Below are 18,638 nucleotides of genomic sequence, written 5' to 3'. Positions count from 1 at the left end.
CAGGATGAATTTTAACCAGCTCTTCAAATTTCAAAGGGCCTCTCGGCTAGTGTTGGAAGGGGAGGCATAGAAAATCTCTGCTGTTGCCTGTGTTGATCCTACTGTATGTAGGGAAATAGGAAGACACAGTCAATTTAATGAAGCTTTGTTTAAAGAATGGAGTATCTCTCAGGTCTTGTCCTTCATTACCACAAAACAAACCTGGGATGGTATGTATATATATATGTATATATGTATATGTATATGTATATGTATGTATATATATAAATATATATATATATATATATATATATAGTAAGCCAGAGTGGCAGATTCTGGAATGGAAGTAAAAGGATTTCAATCCTTTAGTCCTATAAATTTATCTGAATTATCATAGGTGAGATTAGGCTTTGTGCTGTTGGCCATAAGAGTCAACTAGTTAGAATAGACCTTGGCCAGCCTCTTTTACTTGTAACTAAAATTTCCACTGAAAAGAGCTTAAACATTAGGTGCTATTTGTCTGCAATAGCTTCTGTAGTAGGAAGTAGTTCTGGAAATGTCAAGCAAGAAAGGGGAATATAGTCACTTCTAATCAAATTTGGTTTATTTCAAGTTTGTACCAAAATATATTCCAGGCAACTCCTCAGATCATCATTTCACAGTCTCCTGTCTTATGCACTGTGCCTTTCTAAAAGCTGCTGGGATTCTATTCCGGAAGTCAAGTATTCCAGCCCCTCAGCCCAGGAATATAGTTAGAATTCACATGATAGGGGAGAAGAGGGCAATATTCTTGGGCTGCTATGACCTTTCCTTTTACCCTGATAGTGTATGGTTTTAGGACTATATACTTTGGTGTTGAATGTTAATCAGTAGAAAAGATTAGAGAGTACAAGTTCTGTGTTTTGTTCCCATAGCTCTTTGAAGTTCATCCACTCACAGGCTAAAGGCAGCCTTCAGTGCTAGTCTTGGTTTTTCAAGAATTCACTTAAGAGAACTACAGAAATCCAGGCCTCAAGTACTTCCCCAATTTCAGATTAGATAAGGGATTAGAATAAATTAACCAGTGGGCAAGGAAAGAAATTGGGGAATGGTTATAGATACCAGTCAGGCTCGGGAGTCAGGACCCTCACTTAAGCAGTCTTAGATTCCTGATCTAATAAGCAGGGCAGTCTTCCTCAAGTCATGAAGGCCACTGAAATATGATTATTCTCTTAAAATTACTTCCAATTCTTCCAAGTCTTTCTGGAAAGCTGAATCCTAAGGAGACAAGAGAATAAAACCAAAACTAGACCAGAACTCGAAAAGCTAACATTTCCCCAACCACTGATACCTGAGAAGGGCCCTTTGCTTCCTTTTTACCTACTTTCGCAGGACAGCCTATGAAATCTGCCTCCTCCCCTAGGTGAGATATATATAAAAGAACCTATATACAATTTTCTAGGGAAGATTCTTTCCTGAAAAAAGGTCACGTGATTCAATAGCTCTTCAAAGTATTACCTCATTGGTGACATCTGGCAGCTCCAGGGCTAACTTCATCCACTGTCTAGCTTCAGAGTTTTTTCCTAGTTCTCTGTAGCACTGAAAAGATACAACAGTGAAAACCTGGGAGAAATACCACCAGACCTGGACTTTCAGGACTTCCCACAAATAACATGTTTTCATCGATGTTGAAAAAGGCAGGTGAGTTTACCTTGGAAATATATACCCTCCCCGCTTTGGAAAATCCTGGCTGTAGTTCTTCAGCCTAGAAAAGGGAGGAATGCGGTTCAGTAAGGGGATTACCATGTTCAAGTCAGGCTGAGGTTTATTAAATAGAGCTTTCCAGTTCCCATCCCAAAGACTGATCCAGTCATCCAGGGAACTCTATTTTTATAAGCTATCCAAGTGGTTCTGATTTTCCCATAGAAAATTGCCCCCTACCAGAAATCCGTCCCTTCCTTCCCGATACCTTTAGGAAGCTCTGGAGGGCATCCTGCACAGTGGCACTGAGAGGGCTTTCGAACAAGGCTGTAGCAGTTTTTTTCTCTAGCCAGCTCAGGTGAGAGACCTGCCACCAAAAGAGCAAGGTGTAAATAAAAAGTTTTAAGTATCTTTAAGAACATCAAATATTCTGTACTTAAAACATGGTCAGATAGGGCTGGGTCCAGTCACCCATAACACAACCATTCAGAGGAAATGGGTACTTGAGCCAGACCAGGCTACAGCCCCTGCTTGCAGGTTTTCACTGCAAGGATAGCAGTGTCACAGGACACTTAGGGCCTTGATACCAGGCCCCAGAATTTAGCTTACCTGGTAGCACCACCTGCCAAGAAGAAAGTGAGCCATAGGGTTTTCTGGCTGGAGAGCAATGGCTTTGTCCACATGCTCCTGAGGGGAAAAATGTAAATCTAAACTACCATCAGAGTTGCTAAGGGAAGAGCAAGTCGTAGACACTGCAGGAGCACCCTTTGCAAGGAGCTGGGATAGAGCAGGCAATCTGGAATAGAGCAGTACAAGGGAAGGAAGAGAAGCCTTTCCTCACCTTGAAGCTAAAGCCACTCTGGATGCGCCTCTGGATGCTCTCATGCTCAGCCAGCTGACCACAAAGCACTGCATACCTAAGGGGGAAAGTGGCAGCGAGCTCAAGGACAAGGAATGGGCTTCTCATCAACTACCCTCTACCCCCTTCAAGTAGAGCTGAAAATAGCATTTTTATATGTATAAAACTCTCTTCATAAATCTGTAGTCCCAATTCATATTCTTTAACAAACACTGGTAGGCTCACAATTCTCCAAAGTATGCTAGGTACAAAAAAGTGGGGTCCCACCACAGTAAGCTTCTCCTACTTAACATTTAGGCAATGTCTCAGTCCAAATCTCCACTAATTTCTTCATATAAGGAATATAGCCATGGCAGGGGCATAAAAACTTAAAAAGTGGATCTAATAATCATCAAAACGTAAGGGACCTAAATACATTGCTTATCATCTCCTGAGCAGATACTAAAAGAAGGTCTATGTTAGCTTTAGAAGTATTTAAGGATGTCCCTGGGAAGCTGTACTCGTGGACAAATTGGGATGGGATACTCTAGGAAATTCTAATGTTAATTTGGGAACCAACAGAAGCTGATGAAGACAGGCTTCAGATTTATATCCTCCCACCCAATCAGGGAACAAAGCCAGCCAGCTTTCCATCTTCAAAAACAAACATCTTACTACCCTATCTCCCCAGCATTGTTTCTAGAAGCACAATTGACATTAAATGAGTGTGTAGAGACCCAAGTTGCCTTTTCATTTATTCACTTAAATATCGGGGGCATCTGTATCCAGTACTTCCAGAGGCTCATTTCCATATTTCCTCCCAAACAGCTGTTCTCCAAGAATAAAGTGTAAGGCTATTTTCTATCCTTGGGAGTCCAGGAGCCCCAAGGAAGAACACAGGGAAGTGGCACCAAGGACATGATCCCTGAGAGGAGCTCTTGCAGAGACAATCTGAGGGCAGAAATATGGAAAGTAAGGGAGAGGTGGGAAGAGAATTTTCACTAAAAACTCTTGAGGTGCTGGAAATCTGAGGGCAGAAATATGGAAAGTAAGGGAGAGGTGGGAAGAGAATTTTCACTAAAAACTCTTGAGGTGCTGGAAACAGGCCCCAGGACACAAGTTGGATTTGACCCGTGGAAGTTGGCAGAACCTTGCCTGACAAAGACCACAAACAGGGTTGATATTTTTGTAAGCTGATAAACTAACTCATGCAAGCCAAGCAAAGAAGCCAAAGTCCACCACCAGCCAGGGACTGCAGCTAGGGGAAGGAAGAGTTTGTGCAGGACAAACTACAAACTGTGCCAGCTTCCTTGAAGAGCCAAGAACCCACAAATTTTGTAGCTAGGATAACTCTTAAAACGCTATGCGTTTCTCTAAGTCCCAACAACAAATCCTATTTCCCCTTGCCTCACTCCCAAGGCACCTTCCAAAAAACGACCCCCCCCCTCCCCCCCAGGTCCCTGCTCCCTCTCCTGTCTCCTTTGGCAAGCGCCTTTGTGGTCAGGGCAGAGAAATGGCTCTCTTCCACTCTAACTCATGCTAACTCTTCCCACGACCCTGTAGATTTTTACCACTGGTGACATTCAGCATTCGCATCCCCCTTCTCCAGAGCAGCCTCTGCCTCTTCTTTTCCTGTAAGACAAAGGTAATCCAGAGTTGACAAGGGTTCCCATGCACACTTCCACAGCAGGGGCTCTGGCAACAATAACAGCTCTAGCTCTTACTAATCCCTACCCTGGCTAGATTTGTTTGAAATAATTTTGAGTTTGAACAGAATGAAAAGCTATAAATAGAGCGAGGGGAAGCAGAAATTATCCCTGAGAAGCTGTCTCTGTCATCAGCTGACCAGCTACCTTTTGTTTTGTTTTGTTTTTACAGCATCCACCTGATGTGCTCAAAGCATTTTAAACTTTTTTTTTTTTTTTTTTTTTTTTTTTTTTTTTTTTTTTAATTGAGAGAGAGCACAAGCTGGGGAGAAGCAGAAAGGGAGACACAGAGTCCGAAGCAGGCTCCAAGCTGTCAGCACAGAGCCCAACTCAGGGCTAGAATCCACACTGTGAGAGCCAAAGTCAGCCAGCCTGAGCCAAAGTCAGACACTTAACCAACTGAGCCACCCAGGTGCCCTTCAAAGCATTTTAAATATAAAACAACGCAATGGCAATCAAACTGTTCCCAACAGACCTTATCTTAGAGGGTTGTGGACAGGCTTCAAGGTGTCCATGTATTTTTTGGAGTTGTATAAAATTTTACCTACAGGTAAAATTTTATTGAGGAGAGGGCCTACAGCTTTAATCAAATTCTCTAATGGATCTGTGTTCCAAGATTAAACACAGCTCTAGATCGAAATTCCTCACCAGAGCCAAATGGACCAACGTCTGACCAGAGATGACATTCACTTAGTTTTCTAGGCACTAAGACTGATAAAGAAATCAAGGCCTAAACACATGAAGGCTCTTGACAAGGATTTCCTAGGCTAACAAGGAGCCTGGAGCCCTCTAGCTGGAGAACATCATGCCTACAACAATGGAGAAAAGAGCACACTGCAAAATAGGACTTCTTTGATTAAAGCCGAGAGGGCTTCAAAGGGAACATGGAGAAAATGGAACGAAAGTAATGGGTTGAGGTGATAGGCTAGCTGATGTGAAATGTTTCTTCATGCTGAAATTATAATTATGGTATAAAGTTGCATATGCAACAAATACATTTTTAAGATGGCTGATGAGAAATAATACCCCTCCCCAATAACCTTTCCTCCACCCCTTTTTAAGACCACTCTTTTTTATTTTGAGAGAGAAGGCTTGTATGAGCAGGGGAGGGGCAGAGAGAGGGAGGGAGAGAATCCCAAGCAGCCTCCACACCTTCAGTGCAGAACCCAACGTGGGGATTGAGCCCACGAAACCTGAGATCATGATGTGAGCCAAAATCAAGAGTAGGACACCTGACTGAGCCACCCAGGCACCCTATAACCTCCCCTTTCTAAACAATGACCAACTGTGGCCCCATCAGTGGGAGGACATGGTCTCTTAGTGGATTTTTCCCTGCCCACTTCAAAGCACTCTCTTAATAGAAAAATCAGCTGAGAGTTTCTTCCTGCCAAGTTAGACATGAGGGTGAAAAGATATCACCTAATATCCCACACAATGGCCTCTTCCTGGTGGTCCGACTTTTAGAGATAGAACAAAATGAAGAACTTTAGACACATCAAGGATGGTCCTAAAAAAGCCACGATTCTAGAAGCAGGGCCTCCAAAGATGCTCAATCTGTCCTCCAGCAGGAGTAGACTTGTACAGAATTGCTAAGCTCTGCAGACCAGTCCAGAGCACTGGCTATGGCTGCTCTAATCACCACTCTGCCTTCACCTTCAGGTTTCATCCTGGCTACTGGTACTAATAAGAGATGATCAATGATCAAAAAGAAAGGTTCTTGTTGATACCAAGAGTCCAGATATTAGCCCAAAAGCTGATCAGAATCCTCACCTGAAATTTAGGAGGGAAAGCAAAAGCTTTTGAGAAGAAGCAAACAGTAATTAAGCACCTTCTGTTAAAACTTGGAGATTTTTCTGAAAATATCAATAAACATTCAACTCAACTGGCCTAGTCTTTCTATATTGACAGAATTCTACAAATGCTTAGAACAATGACCTTGAGGTATGTCAGATTCTACATTAGCAAAGACTCAATGTTTGTAAGTGAAGAAGTAGACATGTCCACTTTGGATAGTTCAACTGACTTTAGATAACTGAATAAGACCTAGAAGTCTATTGATGGTGCCTGACTTGGGCTGTATGGCTAGGCAGGACCCATCTTCCCCACAAAGCCAGTCATTTCTCAAAGTCCCAGGATTCTCAGTGATATGACAGGGAAGAGCCCTGAACTTGGCATAATTCAGATGCACCCTACCTCCCAGGATACACACTTTGGTAACAGAGTTGCTAAATTGATCTCAAAGACTCTTAAGCTAGCAGTAGTCTTCCAAACTACTCCTTACAGGCCCTCACCGAACATTCCACTCCTGTTCTTAGAACACATGCTCCACAGGCTCCATAACAAACCAGATTCCTAAGCAACAGCAAAAACAGCAAAAAACCCTCTTCAGATTAATAAAGTAGGCTTTGCCCTCTCTTGCAGCTGGGGAGTGAGAACAAAGAATTGCACTAGTTTGATACAACTATCCCTAAAAACATTTGCACCTGTATTAATCATGATGTGCAGAGAAACAGACTGTGCTGTCTCAAGAAGGAAGAAGCCCACGGGAACCAGAGTTTGTGCTGACTGAAAGAGGGAGCCACAACTGCCCTGACAGCCTACATCTTCTCTTAGTAGTTCCCCTGAGCCCCAGATGAGCCAGCTATACCTAGAATCAGTCACCTTCCCACCAGGAATCTGTCAGCACTTACCATTTAGGGCATATGACTTTTTCTCGCTCACCTCCTCAGTGAGCTCACACATGTCACTGTAGGCCCGGGCCAGACGCCAGAGAAAGTCCTGCCGATTTCCATACTGCAGACCAAACAGAGGGATGGATAAGGCCCCTTTTCAGCTGCAGAGAACTGGGGCTCTGGCCTTTTCCCCACGCCCCTTTCAGTTTCTAAGCTAGTGTGTTATAAACTGACATTAGGCCAGCCTTATGCACAGTGTTTCATCCCCATGACCTCCCACCTACACTTAGCTAACTAAGGACGCATTATCTCTAGACAGTAGATTGCACAACCCCTCAGAGTGAGGGCATTCTGGCCTGACACCATGAGGAATAAAGGTCAACTCCAAGATGAAGTGAGGCACAATGAAAGAGAAGTCTTGCTGACACGATGAAAAAGTGAAAATGCCCAAGAAAAGGAAAAATTCTAACTGGGGTATTTATACCTGGGTGAGCATAAATTCTAGCAGTGAACCAGAGAAAGGAACTGTGGTTGAATGACCTATACACTTGTTACAGAAATTTCAAGTAGGGCAGGCAGCTTGGGCTCTGCCTCAAGGGAAATAAAAAGAAAAAATATTCTGGTTCTTTCCACATTTCTCTACTGTAAGAGGTAGAGCTCTTTAGCAGTAGTTCTACAGGAGGCAGAGGACTGGGGAGGAAGCTCTAGGGCAGGCGGCACACCTAGGCCCCTGGGGGCAGTGCGTGGCCTACTTGAATAGCACATGCAGCCCTGGAGGGTACATGCAGAACCAGCCATCTCACCCTCCTTTCCCTTCCCAGGTCACCTTTCAGGCTTATCAACTACAGGGGCCTGCTTTCATTCTCGGAGGGTTGGGGATTAGTAAGGGCAGACAGAGCTGGAGCCTCACCGCCAGCTTGTTGTTGAGCAGCAGCTGGAAACCCTCCCGCTTGCCCTGCTCATTGCCCTGGTGTAACTCATCGGCCTGCTGCAGGAGGGGCAGCACATCCTCCAGGCCAGGGGAGCCTCCAGCCTCCAGGGCTCTGGCCGCTGGGCCTGAAGCCACCTCCACCTCCACCTCCAAGTCCAGAGAATCCTTTCTTCCCATCTTCACAGTCTCACAGCTCACTTCGTCTTCCCCGTCATCACTTTCCCTGTCAGAGTCATGCTCGTAGTCTGACTCAGCGTTGGCCGTTGTATACCTGTGGCAGAGAAATGTAAGTGACAGGGTCAAGGGAGATTTTTTAGCCTCAGAGCCCTAGGGTCTATCCCCACCGACAAACAGGGGCTCTTCATGGCACTGCTGTCCAAAGCCCCAAGTAAAAACCATTTCTATCACTTAAGGGCAGAAATTAGTCCTTGAGAGAAAACTTCCCAGGGGGAACTATGGGCTGGGAAAATGATGCCTCCTGGAGGGAAAGAGTGACCAGCAGGGGACACTGTGGCAGCCAGGGGCTGATGCTGAGCTACCGCCAGGTCAGGCAGATAATCAGAAAAAGCCTAGAAGAGAAGCTGCCTAAAAAGTAATGTACCAAAATACTGCTTGTAGATCTCAGGGCAGAAGAATTAAAGGTAATCTTTTTTTGTATTTTTTAATATACAGGACTGCTTTAGTGAGCATATATTCTTATAAGTAAAAAAAGACATACTTAAGATTAAAACTATAATGTAGGTGGAACTGATCTCCTGAGCTAGATTCTCACCAGGCTAAGGGCCTGTCAATCATTTTTGTTTTATCAGCCAAAAGCACCTGCCACAAACAATGTGGGTGGGTGCCAGCCTCTGAGGCCACGGGCAGCCCAAATAGCAACATTTCCTTTCTCAATTCAAGGTACACCTCTCTCCTAAGTCAGCAGCCAAACCCAAACCACAATAGGAGTAGCCCTTGGAAACCTTAGGAACTTGCCAGGGATGGGGAAAGGCCACTTTGCAGCTGGAATCAAGAGAGGAGGAAGATGCAAACAGAACGCCCTGGGAAGGTATCTCTGGGGCCACCATAAGAAATGCCTCCTAGGAGCCCCCAACCTTGATGCACTCACTGAAGAGGAGGCCAAGTTACTCTTGGCTTCATTAGCAGCTGATTGGGATGTTCTCCCTAACCACCAGCTGACTCAGACAAAAACTGAGAAGGTACGACTTTCAAGGGCTAGAACCAGACACCAGAGCAACCTCCAGACTTGAGTGAAGACAAAGCAGGTTCTGTCAGAACCAAAAGGTTCCTAAGCACAAGGAGGATCTTAGGGCCATTTAGGGATAAGACTTCCTCCATCCCGGAATGAAAGATGGGGACAGGATACCTGTGGCTGAAGAAGAGATGAGAGGGAAACTTACAAATAAAGATAATACAAGACCACTTAAAGTTGGGCTGAGAGCTGTAGGTCAGAAAGACAGATAGCAAGGAGTGAAGCTCCATCCAGAAGTACCAAATGAGCAACCAGACCTAGTGCCCCATCCATGCTGCAAGGGTCCCAGGATCAGCTACTACGGGAACTTGTAAGGTATTGAAAACCTAACTTCACCTTGCTGAGTAAATGTGACCCAAGTTCTTCCCCTCTAGCAATGTGCAGTAAAAACTTCAGAAATTAAAGGGACAAGGAAAAGTGGTATTGGATTTTACAAACCAACCTGGCTGGTGACGAACAAGACCACACACAGGCAGCCTAGAGAAACTCCCAACCAATTCTTACAGCTTGGACAATAGCCTGCCCCAAATGAGAAAATCAAATCAGAGTCTACTAGTGCCTCTACTCATGCCAGCCAGGCCCAAAGGCAAGATGGGTAAATGGGTTACCTGGGACAAAGAGCTGGAGTCTCATGTTTCCTGTTGCTAGAAGGGGAGACACCATTGCCTGCTGCTGAACCCCCTCCAATTAGAAGTTCTAATGAGGAGTCTCCCAGGGAGGGACCCCTACCCTTACCCCTTTAAGAGCAGAGGCATCTGCATAGTCTCTCCAGAGAGCTCACATGGCTGAAGAAAAGAAGTGGTCAGGAGGGACTTTGTTGCCACCCACGGAGTGAGAGCTGGTGGGTCCTTGTGAGGCAGTGAGGCTGAACAGTGAGGAGGCCTTTTACTGCACCTCAGCCTAGCTTCAGGGAGCTCTGCTCTGCCTCACTAATTTGCAACCTGGGGGGCTGGCATGCAGTGGGTGGGCAGACACTATTGCTCAAGCACAGACATCAGCCTTGTGAGCTGCCAGGGCTCAGCTACAGGGGCTACGTCTCTACACTGATACCATTTTCTCACGCTTAGACCACCAGTTCAACCCTTGGAGAAATCAGACAGGAGAGAGAGAGAGAGAGAGAGAAAGAGATGTGCCTTTTGTTTAACATGCCCTGAGGCTTTTGAGGTCTACCAGGGACTGGCAGGGACCTTTGAAAAGTCTCTTTGGAGCTGTGCCCTTGGGTGGAACACACTGTTCCCATACAGGGTAGAGGATCCATGGCTCCCTCGAAGCAAGGAGGCTAGAGCTACCCTACTCCACCCCTTGAGGAGAGCCCCCAAGTCAGTGATCAAGGACTCAGTTACACGCATATCCCCTTCTTCTGACAATTAAGTTTCTTCGACTCCTCCTAAACCCCATTAGAAGGGCTGAGCTAAAACATTCAAAGACAACCAGGCATGGGAGACTAACTGGTGAGGGAGATAAGACCAACCTAAATGAGGTGATAAATGCCCAAGGAGGGGTGGCAATGGGGTTGTAGGCAATCCTTCTTGGCTGGGATGCCTGGGAAGGCTTGCTGGAGGAGCTGGTGTTTTAGGGGAAGCTGCATTTTGACCAGGAAAGAACTAAAGCTGTGTTTGGTACAATGCTCAGGGAACAAGCTCACGAACCCCCATGGCGATTCTGCCTCTGCCACATTCAATCGATCCCCTGGGAGTTCAAAGTTGCTCCTTTATTTGGAAGAAAAAGGCAATACAGCTTTTAGGGGAGTAGGGCATCAAATATTCTTAGCATTTCATCCCTCAAAGAAGCACTCCTTCCCTGGTCCCACATGTTCAAAGCTATTGCAGGGTTTATGCTCTCCTCCCAAAACCCCCCCTTGGCCTATATGGCACTGACCATGGCAAAAAGAATTATCCACCACGGCCACTGCCCCAGATAGCAACAAGCTAAACCAGAGTCTTGCACCACGACCCACCATGAGCTTCTACGTGCCACACAATCGGTCATGGGCTGAGCTTGCTGGAGCTATAATTAAGAAAGCCACCCTTCCTCTTGTCCCATCACAGATGGCTCATGGGCCTGTCCTTCCCTTTATGGCCTTGGGAGCCCCAATGAGCACTCCAAGCAGTGAAGCACCCACAGGCCTCCCTGGTTGAACACCCTGGCTCTCACTCTTCCCAGAAGTTTGTACAACTTCTTAAAATCATCATTAAGAGTCTTGAGTTCTACATCCTGATCTTGGGGAGAGCTGTGACCTCTCCTCTTCTACCCTCTTACAAACATCAGTTTCCCCACCTCCAGTGACCTGCTAAAAATGGGTTGCACAGAGATGCTCCTTAAGTCTCAGGGTCCACTTTGTCCTTCTTTCTTTTCAGTCCAGATGTGTCAAACATGAATTCCATTTTTGCCCCCTCCTCTAACACCGCCTTCTGGAAACAGGCAGAAGTATTAGGTAAATGGAAAGGGGCCACGCCCATGAACCCTTGACAATACAGATAACAAGGATCAAACAACCCCAACAACAGTAGTCAGAAGTGGAGGACTAAAGCTTGTAGCAAGAGGTGCCCGAGCAATGATCAAATCCAGCACAGATTCCCAATGGCAGTAATATCGAAAAAGAGAGTAATATCATTCTTAATTTTCTTAGAAAACCAATGAGGACAGGCAGGAGAATATAATGGCCCAAACAAGAAAATGAGACTGAAATTTTCTGAGTAAGATGTACTGAACAGATACTACAGCTGTGGATAGTATGGGTAGGTCTTTCCTGGGCAGTGAGCTGTGGCAGCTCTTTAGTCCATGGGAAGAACTCCCAAGGGCTGCATGGAACATTTCTTCCTGAAAAAGCTTTTCTATGCCCCAACAACCAAGCCAGGCCTTAAATCACAGACCCTCCTGATCACAGACCCTCTACCCCTGCAGACGAGCCCAGCTGAGCCTGCACTCAGTAGCTGTATAACCTTGGGCAAGGCATCAAACCTCACTAAGCCTCAAGTCTCCATGTGTGAAACAGGGAGAAGAGCAGCATCTACTTCATAGGATCCCTGTGAGAATTAGGTGAGGAAATGCCTCTAAAGTACTTAGCGTGCTGTCACAGGAAAAATGAACAGTAGTTACTATCATAAGGTGTTTCAGCTAAAGAACACTGCTGAATGGCTGTGTGCATGTTTATAACTAAATCAGTCCTTCTGTCCCCACATAAGGCTGGGCTATTCTCTGTGCCACTCTTTTCCTTGAGGAGGAAGAAAGGTCAGCCTTGAGATCTCAGGCCACCTAGATGACTGGAGCCAGCAATAGACAAGGGCAGAAGCTGCCAGTGACAGCATCAGGCACAACAAAAATGTTCATTCAGACTCCATCCTTGACACAGAAGTTTCAAAATGGCACTATTGGCTTAAAATCGAAAAGCCCTTAGCCTGACCATGTTTGGAGGCTGTCCACCAGACTCCTGCCTGCTGCCCATATCACAGTAAGGCCTACAGTCAGAAGTGCTAAGCTACCAAGTACTTGGGACAGTCAGCTCCCACCTGTGAAGATGCCAAGGGAGCATGAGCAAGCCTCCCATGTGGGAACACAGGAGCTCCCAGGAGAGGGGAGCACCACTGGTGCTTGGAGGGCCCTGTAAACCTGGCCCAGCCACTGAATGCAGGAAATAAAGTCATAACACAATGCTTATAAAGTCCTTGTAATAGGGGCGCCTGGTTGGCTCAATCAGTAGAGCGTGTGACTCTTGATCTCAGGGTCGGGAGTTCAAGCCCTACATTGGGCATGGAGCCTACTTAATTAAAATATATAGGGGTGCCTGGGTGGCTCAGTTGGTTAAGCATCCAACTCTTGATTTCAGCGCAGGTCATGATCCTGTGGTTCCTGAGTTCAAGCCCCATGTTGGGCTCTACATTGGGAGCGTGGAGCCTGCTTGATATTCTCTCTCTCCCTCTCTCTCTATGCCCCTCCCTTGCTCTCAGAATAAATAAACTTAAAAAAAAATTATAAACCCCTATGATAACACAGGAAAATGCCCAACTAATGTTACAGGAAAAATAAAAATAAAAAAATAGTATGGTGACTGTAAAAAAACCTGCTCAGAGGAAAATAACAGATGCAAGCATCAAGCATTGTTAACATTCCACTTGGCTGGGTGACATAAGGTAGATGGTTTTTCTTGTTTAACCTATTCTGTACTTTATTCATTTATACCCTTACCTTGTTCCAAAAATTATTCACGCAGCTCAGTGTGAATTTTCTATATAAATAATATTTTCACAAAACGTAATCCAGCTGAAGCCACAACTGCCTCCAGGAGAAAAAACTCACCCGCCTTCACTCTCAGCATCTGTGAACGTGGCTCCTGAGGTGGCCGTGAAGTAGACAGAGCTGGAGCCAGTAGAGTCACTCCTCTCTCGGGCAAAAGGGAATCTCCGCCGCCGAGCCACTCTCTGGCTCTCTTCCATGTGGGATCTGAAAAGCAGGCCCCTTTAGAGAGGGTGCAATCAGGCCCCAGCCTGGCTGTTTTTCCCTTCCCCATGAGGGAAGCTCTTAACTACTGCTGCTCATTAAATGGCCAAGAATGGACAAAATCCTTGGTCTCTACTTTTAGGAGAACAAGAAGGGCAGCTCCCTGGCCCAGCCCCATTGGGCACACCAGGTAAGTCAGAACAAAGCATTTCAGCTGCTCCCACAGACCACGAGGACCCAAAAGCAGCAAGGAACTTACGGAAGGCAAGGTACCAAGCATACAGCTTCCCTGCCAGTTATGGGAGAAGCTGTAAAACTGTCTTCCTTAGGGACAGGCAGCAAAGGCCAGGACACGGCTCAGCTGAAAAGCTATAGGGGCTGGGAAAAGTTGAGGGGCGGGGGCGAGGCGGGACAGAAGGCCGCATCACTCACCGGACCTCCCCAACAATCTGCCCGGCAAGCCCCTGCAGGCTGCTCCTCAGCTCCTCCACCTCCCGCCGCAGGGCCGCCAGGCTGCTGAGCACAAAGTCCAGGCGGTCCAGCACCTCCTCCTGCCCTTCTCGTGGAAGGCTGGGCAGCACTGCACCATCTCCAGCCTCGCCTGGGACTGCCCGCAAAGGCCTCACTGAAGGAATGACAGCAGACAATGACGCTCATGAGATAGAGTGAGGAAAAGATCTTGGACCTGGAATTCAAGAACACTTGCTTCTCACTGGAGCTCAATTTACAAAAACCCTTGAGGCTCAGACAGTATATGTTCACAGGTAGGTCCTGGTAACAAGTCTCAAGTGACTATTCAAAGAAAAAAAATTCCAAGATCTCAATCTATAAACAAGAGCCCACTCTGTTCCAAGAAACTTCCACAGCAAGGCAGGTAACATAAAATGCTTGCAAGAGTTTAGTACCCAGAAGGCAGGACACCTGCCCTGCCAAAGGAAAACAAAACCCCTTACATGCCTAGCTCTCAAATACCAGGCAGTCGATACTCAACACACAGCAAAACTAAAATTGAACTCAAATTCTGATCTTTCATTTCACAAAGAATAGCAAAGACAACTCTGAGCTCCTCTTCATTTAACACCATCATAGAAGGGCAAAGAAAGGGGCAGTTACTAAGAGCAAAGGTATACTGGGAATACCCCATCCACACCCCATGGGAAAAACACCATTACCAAGCCCTCAATTGAGTTCGGGTAAATTCCAACAATAAATGCTAACATCTGGTAGCTACCTAAGGCAATTGGCCTGGAAAATGTAAAAATAGGGAAGAACTAGGAAGGCAGGACCCACAGTCCAGGCAAGCATAAATGTGTTCAAGGACATCTAGTGACAGTGTAGGTCCCCATTACAATACGTACCCAACAGCATTCAAGAGCAAGAGGGGCACCTGGGTGGCTCAGTAGGTTAAGCAACCGACTTCAGCTCAGGTCATGATCTCGCAGTTCATGGGTTCAAGCCCCGCATCAGGCTCTGTGCTGACAGCCTGGAGCCTGTTTCGGATTTCTCTCTCTGCCCCTCCCCCACTTGTGTGCACATGCTTGCTCGCTCTCTTTCTCTCTCTCAAAATTAAACATTAAAACATTTTTTAAAAAAGCATAGAGCAAGAAAGATTGGGGGGGGGGGCGTGAACACACTGGCTTGATAGGAAGAGCATGCGACCTTGATCTCAGGGTGGAGTTTGAGCCCCACCTCAGATGTAGAGATTAAATAAAATTTTAAAAAAGAAAGGTCTCTGGGAACATGCCACTTTCTCCAAACAGCAGAAGAAAAACTGCTAAGAAGTTACAAACAAACGACAAGGGAAAAAAAGGAAAGACTAGCACACTCACAATACTAGGTTAGCAGCAGCTTATAAAATGCTGGCCAACAGGTGCAATCTAAATTGATAACTCTAGGGGTGCCTGGGAGGCTCAGTTAAGTGTCTGACTCTCCATTTCTGCTCAGGTCATGATCTCACAGTTAGTGAGTTCCAGCCCGCATTGGTCTCGGCGAGGATGGTGTGGAGCCTACTTGTAATTCTCTCTCCCTCCCTCGCTCTGCCCCTTCAACCCTCTCTCAAAATAAATAAACTTTAAAATAAATAAGTTGATAACTCTTTGAAGACTCTTCTAAAACTAACTTTTCCAATCCATCTGGCATTTGGTAATCAGAAAACACCCATTCCCAAGTAACATGGGGTGAGAGGATATGAGTGTGCCTCTATTACACACACATGAGGAGAGTGGCTTGAACCAGCCCTAGATGCTTTGGTCAAATGACTTAAGGTCAAAGTTTTGCAAAACGAAAGCACTACCCATTTCAGCTGTGGCTGGAAGCCAGCCACATTCAGCTTCAATTGCAGTAAATGCACTCCCAGTTCCATGCTGTGGAAGTCCACAGGACCAGGTGACCAGGCCCAGCCCTGCCACTTAATTGCTCTGTGACAACCTCAGTAAAGTTACATAATCTTTTTGAATCTCAATTTTCTCCTAAGAAGGATAAAAAAAAAAACCTGAATAGTCTCTAAGGTCCCTTCAAATTCTAATACATAATTTAATACCTAAGTCTCAAGACTTAATCCCCATAAGATTAGTTTTCCCTGTTGCCTTCTTTTGGACTTTTTCTCTACTTATTAAACACTTCACCCACCACTAAGCAAGTGCCTTTTATACACACATAGCACGTTGTGGCCTGAACTAAGCCTGAAAGCTAAACAATTTCCCAATATACTTTCCTGGAATTATACGAAGAAAAAGAGAAGAGGAAGACTGCTTTCCTTTTCAATAAACTACAAAAAGGTGAAACTCTCACGCACCCCCACTCCGTTGTCCTGCTAAACGCAGCCAGGACCCTAGGCCCATTCGTCAACCATGACTGTGGCCTCAGGGGACCGGCTCCTACCTACCCTGGCGTCCGGGCTCTGAGGTCTGTGTGTAGTCCAGGGAGTTAGGTAGGCTCTGGCTGTGGCCGTGGCGCTGGGTCCGTTTCCACCGCTGGCTGTAAAGGGCACACAGGAATCCAAGGCCCGCGGCGGTGCCCAGCAACAGTCCCAACCCGGCCTGGGCGCCGCCCAAGACCCCCAGTCTAGACATGCTTCATCTGCAGCCCACGTGAGCCACTGGAAGCAGGCGGGCAGGAGGAGAGAGATTCGTGAGCGTGGTCCACCCACCCCGAAGGCCGAACCCCTGGAAATATCTCCTTGCCCAGAACCTGAGCTCCCGACTACCCTCATCCCCTCTGGACCCTAAGGTTTCCGCCAGACTCCTGTGCAGGACTGACGCGCCTCTCACCCAACCTGGACGCAGCCTCCTGTCCAACACACCCGCAGCCCTGATCTCAGAGTCAGGTTTCTGGGCCTCCAACTCCCTCCCACGACACTGCAGACAACAAACCCGCCGCCCCGGTTGCAAGCTCCGGGCCTCCCCCGCGCCCTCGGAAGGCACCCTGGCTGGCAGCAGATCGACTCAGACCCTTACCCGACCGCTCGGAACCACGGGGACAGCAGCCACGGCCGCGGCCTCTCGCTGTCAATGGCCGTGACGTCATCAAGCGGCGCCAGCAGCCCCACGCGCCTTTAGGAAGGGGCGGAGAGATGACCGCTTGAGGCTCTGCCTCAGCCTTTGCTTTTTCCAGGGGGCGGTGCCAGCTGGGAGCGGGAAAGGGGAACCGAAGAGGGAGGTGGAGAGGGAAAGAGCAGAGAGACTTCTGGGTCGGATACTCCAGCAGTACCACATTCTGGCCAGTTGAGGTTCCATTTCCCTCCAGTCACACCAGTTTTCCTGCTGTTCCCGAATGTCTCTCTTTGCGTCTATTGTTGCTTCTGCCTGACCCATCATCTATCTGGAAAACACCACCCCCTTCCCGCCTTTCCTTGACGCTCTGTCATAACTCAGACTTTATTTGATTTTGGCTTAATTTGTTCATGCATTCTTAAAAATGTTTATTTATTTATTGCCTGGGGGGTGGGCAGGGAGAGCGGGAGGAGCAGAAAGAATGAGCAAGAATTCGGGGCAGGCTGGCCCTGTCAGCGCACAGCCCCATGAAGGGTTCGAACCCACAAACCAGACCATGACCTGAGCCAAAATCAAGAGTCCCAAGCTTAACCGACTGAGCTAGCCAGTCTCCTTTGTTCATACATTTTTTACTCGAACCATTTACTAAGTACTAGATAGCACCTTTGGCAGTTCAAATTAGACCAGATGAATTGTTGGTTACTCAGAAGAGGTCCCTGAGTCATCAGGGGCAGCTTCTCCCTGCTGACACTTAACAATATAATAGATGCAAACCCCAGCACTAAAAAAAAAATCTTAAACCTTGCATTGTCTGTAGTACCTTAATCAACAGGGTTATAAACTGTTTTTCCATTTCCAGAATGTAAATGACATTCATTCCTCTAATGATAACATTTTTTAAATCTTTGGGTGAGGCTGAAACTTGAGTTGATCTCTAATTGCTTATATTCGTTCAGATACCATTTCATTTTTAAAAAAATCTGTATTCATCAGGATTTCTGTGCCCACTGTGAAAATTAATAAAGGGAAACCTCTACAGTAGACAGAGGATATTAGAAGGGAAGGCTGGAAGGGGGAACCATTCCACTTTATGTCAATTACAGGCAGAATTGTCAATTATAGACGCATAACAGAAGAATAGCAACAGAAGAGAATCATCAAATACAGGCTCCAATAGAGAAGGATGTACGATGATTGCATCTCCTACAATAAATCAACTACCCCTGCAACTCAGCCAAAGAGAAACCATCATCACCTAAACTCTTGTTTCTTTCCAGTGGATTCATGTTCAGAACAACTCCTCCCAACTTCCTCTTTCTTCTCCATAAAATAACATTCCTTTCCTTTGTTGAACTTGCCTATGGTTTTGCTGTAGCTTGCTTGTCATGGATTACAATTCTCTGCTCTTCCTGAATAAACCTGTTTTCGCTGGTGAAATAACTGGCAGTTTTGTTTTTTCAGTTTAACACCACCATGGCCTATTGATTTTTATAATCCACTTATATAGGGGCACCTGGGTGGCTCAGTCGGTTGAGCTTCCGACTTCAGCTCGGGTCATGATCTCACGCTCTGTGAGTTCGAGCCCCGCGTCGGGCTCTATGCTGACAGCTCAGAGCCTGGAGACTGCTTCAGATTCTATGTCTCCCTCTCTC

The 18,638-nt window shown here is 46.4% G+C and overlaps 1 protein-coding gene across 4 annotated transcripts; it reads right to left on the bottom strand.

Moving 5' to 3' along the window:
• Window positions 1-561: 561 nt before the first annotated feature.
• RMDN3 (regulator of microtubule dynamics 3) lies at window positions 562-17,223 on the bottom strand. Of its 4 annotated transcripts, none has more exons than XM_042942388.1 (13): window positions 16,951-17,218; window positions 16,380-16,592; window positions 13,928-14,120; window positions 13,355-13,498; window positions 7,786-8,077; window positions 6,894-6,996; window positions 4,069-4,129; window positions 2,501-2,576; window positions 2,269-2,346; window positions 1,928-2,026; window positions 1,670-1,723; window positions 1,477-1,557; window positions 562-1,236 (listed from the first exon to the last, which is right to left on the bottom strand). In XM_042942388.1, exons 2-13 carry the CDS (start codon window positions 16,564-16,566, stop codon window positions 1,183-1,185), a joined length of 1,422 nt encoding a protein of 473 aa, XP_042798322.1. In that variant the 5' UTR covers window positions 16,567-16,592; window positions 16,951-17,218; the 3' UTR covers window positions 562-1,182. The 4 variants fall into 4 exon arrangements, with proteins under 4 accessions (XP_042798322.1, XP_042798326.1, XP_042798323.1 ...); XM_042942392.1 differs by having other exon boundaries at window positions 16,380-16,471; window positions 16,951-17,007; XM_042942389.1 differs by lacking the exon at window positions 2,269-2,346 and having other exon boundaries at window positions 16,951-17,223.
• Between the last annotated feature and the right edge of the window lie 1,415 nt (window positions 17,224-18,638).

This window comes from Panthera leo, chromosome B3 (assembly GCF_018350215.1).
Source record: "Panthera leo isolate Ple1 chromosome B3, P.leo_Ple1_pat1.1, whole genome shotgun sequence".
NCBI lineage: Eukaryota > Metazoa > Chordata > Mammalia > Carnivora > Felidae > Panthera > Panthera leo.
The sequence above is the reverse complement of the archived record's forward strand: the minus strand, read 5'-3'. Positions and strand labels throughout refer to the sequence as shown.

Coding starts and splice junctions, on each gene's coding strand:
- RMDN3 (XM_042942388.1), bottom strand. CDS start 16,566: ATGTCTAGACTGGGGGTCTTGGGCGGCGCCCAGGCCGGGTTGGGACTG. Junction 14,121..16,379: donor CTCAGAGCCCGGACGCCAGG/GTAGGTAGGAGC, acceptor TCATTCCTTCAG/TGAGGCCTTTGCGGGCAGTC. Junction 2,577..4,068: donor AATGCTGAATGTCACCAGTG/GTAAAAATCTAC, acceptor TTTCCCCCTTAG/GTATGCAGTGCTTTGTGGTC.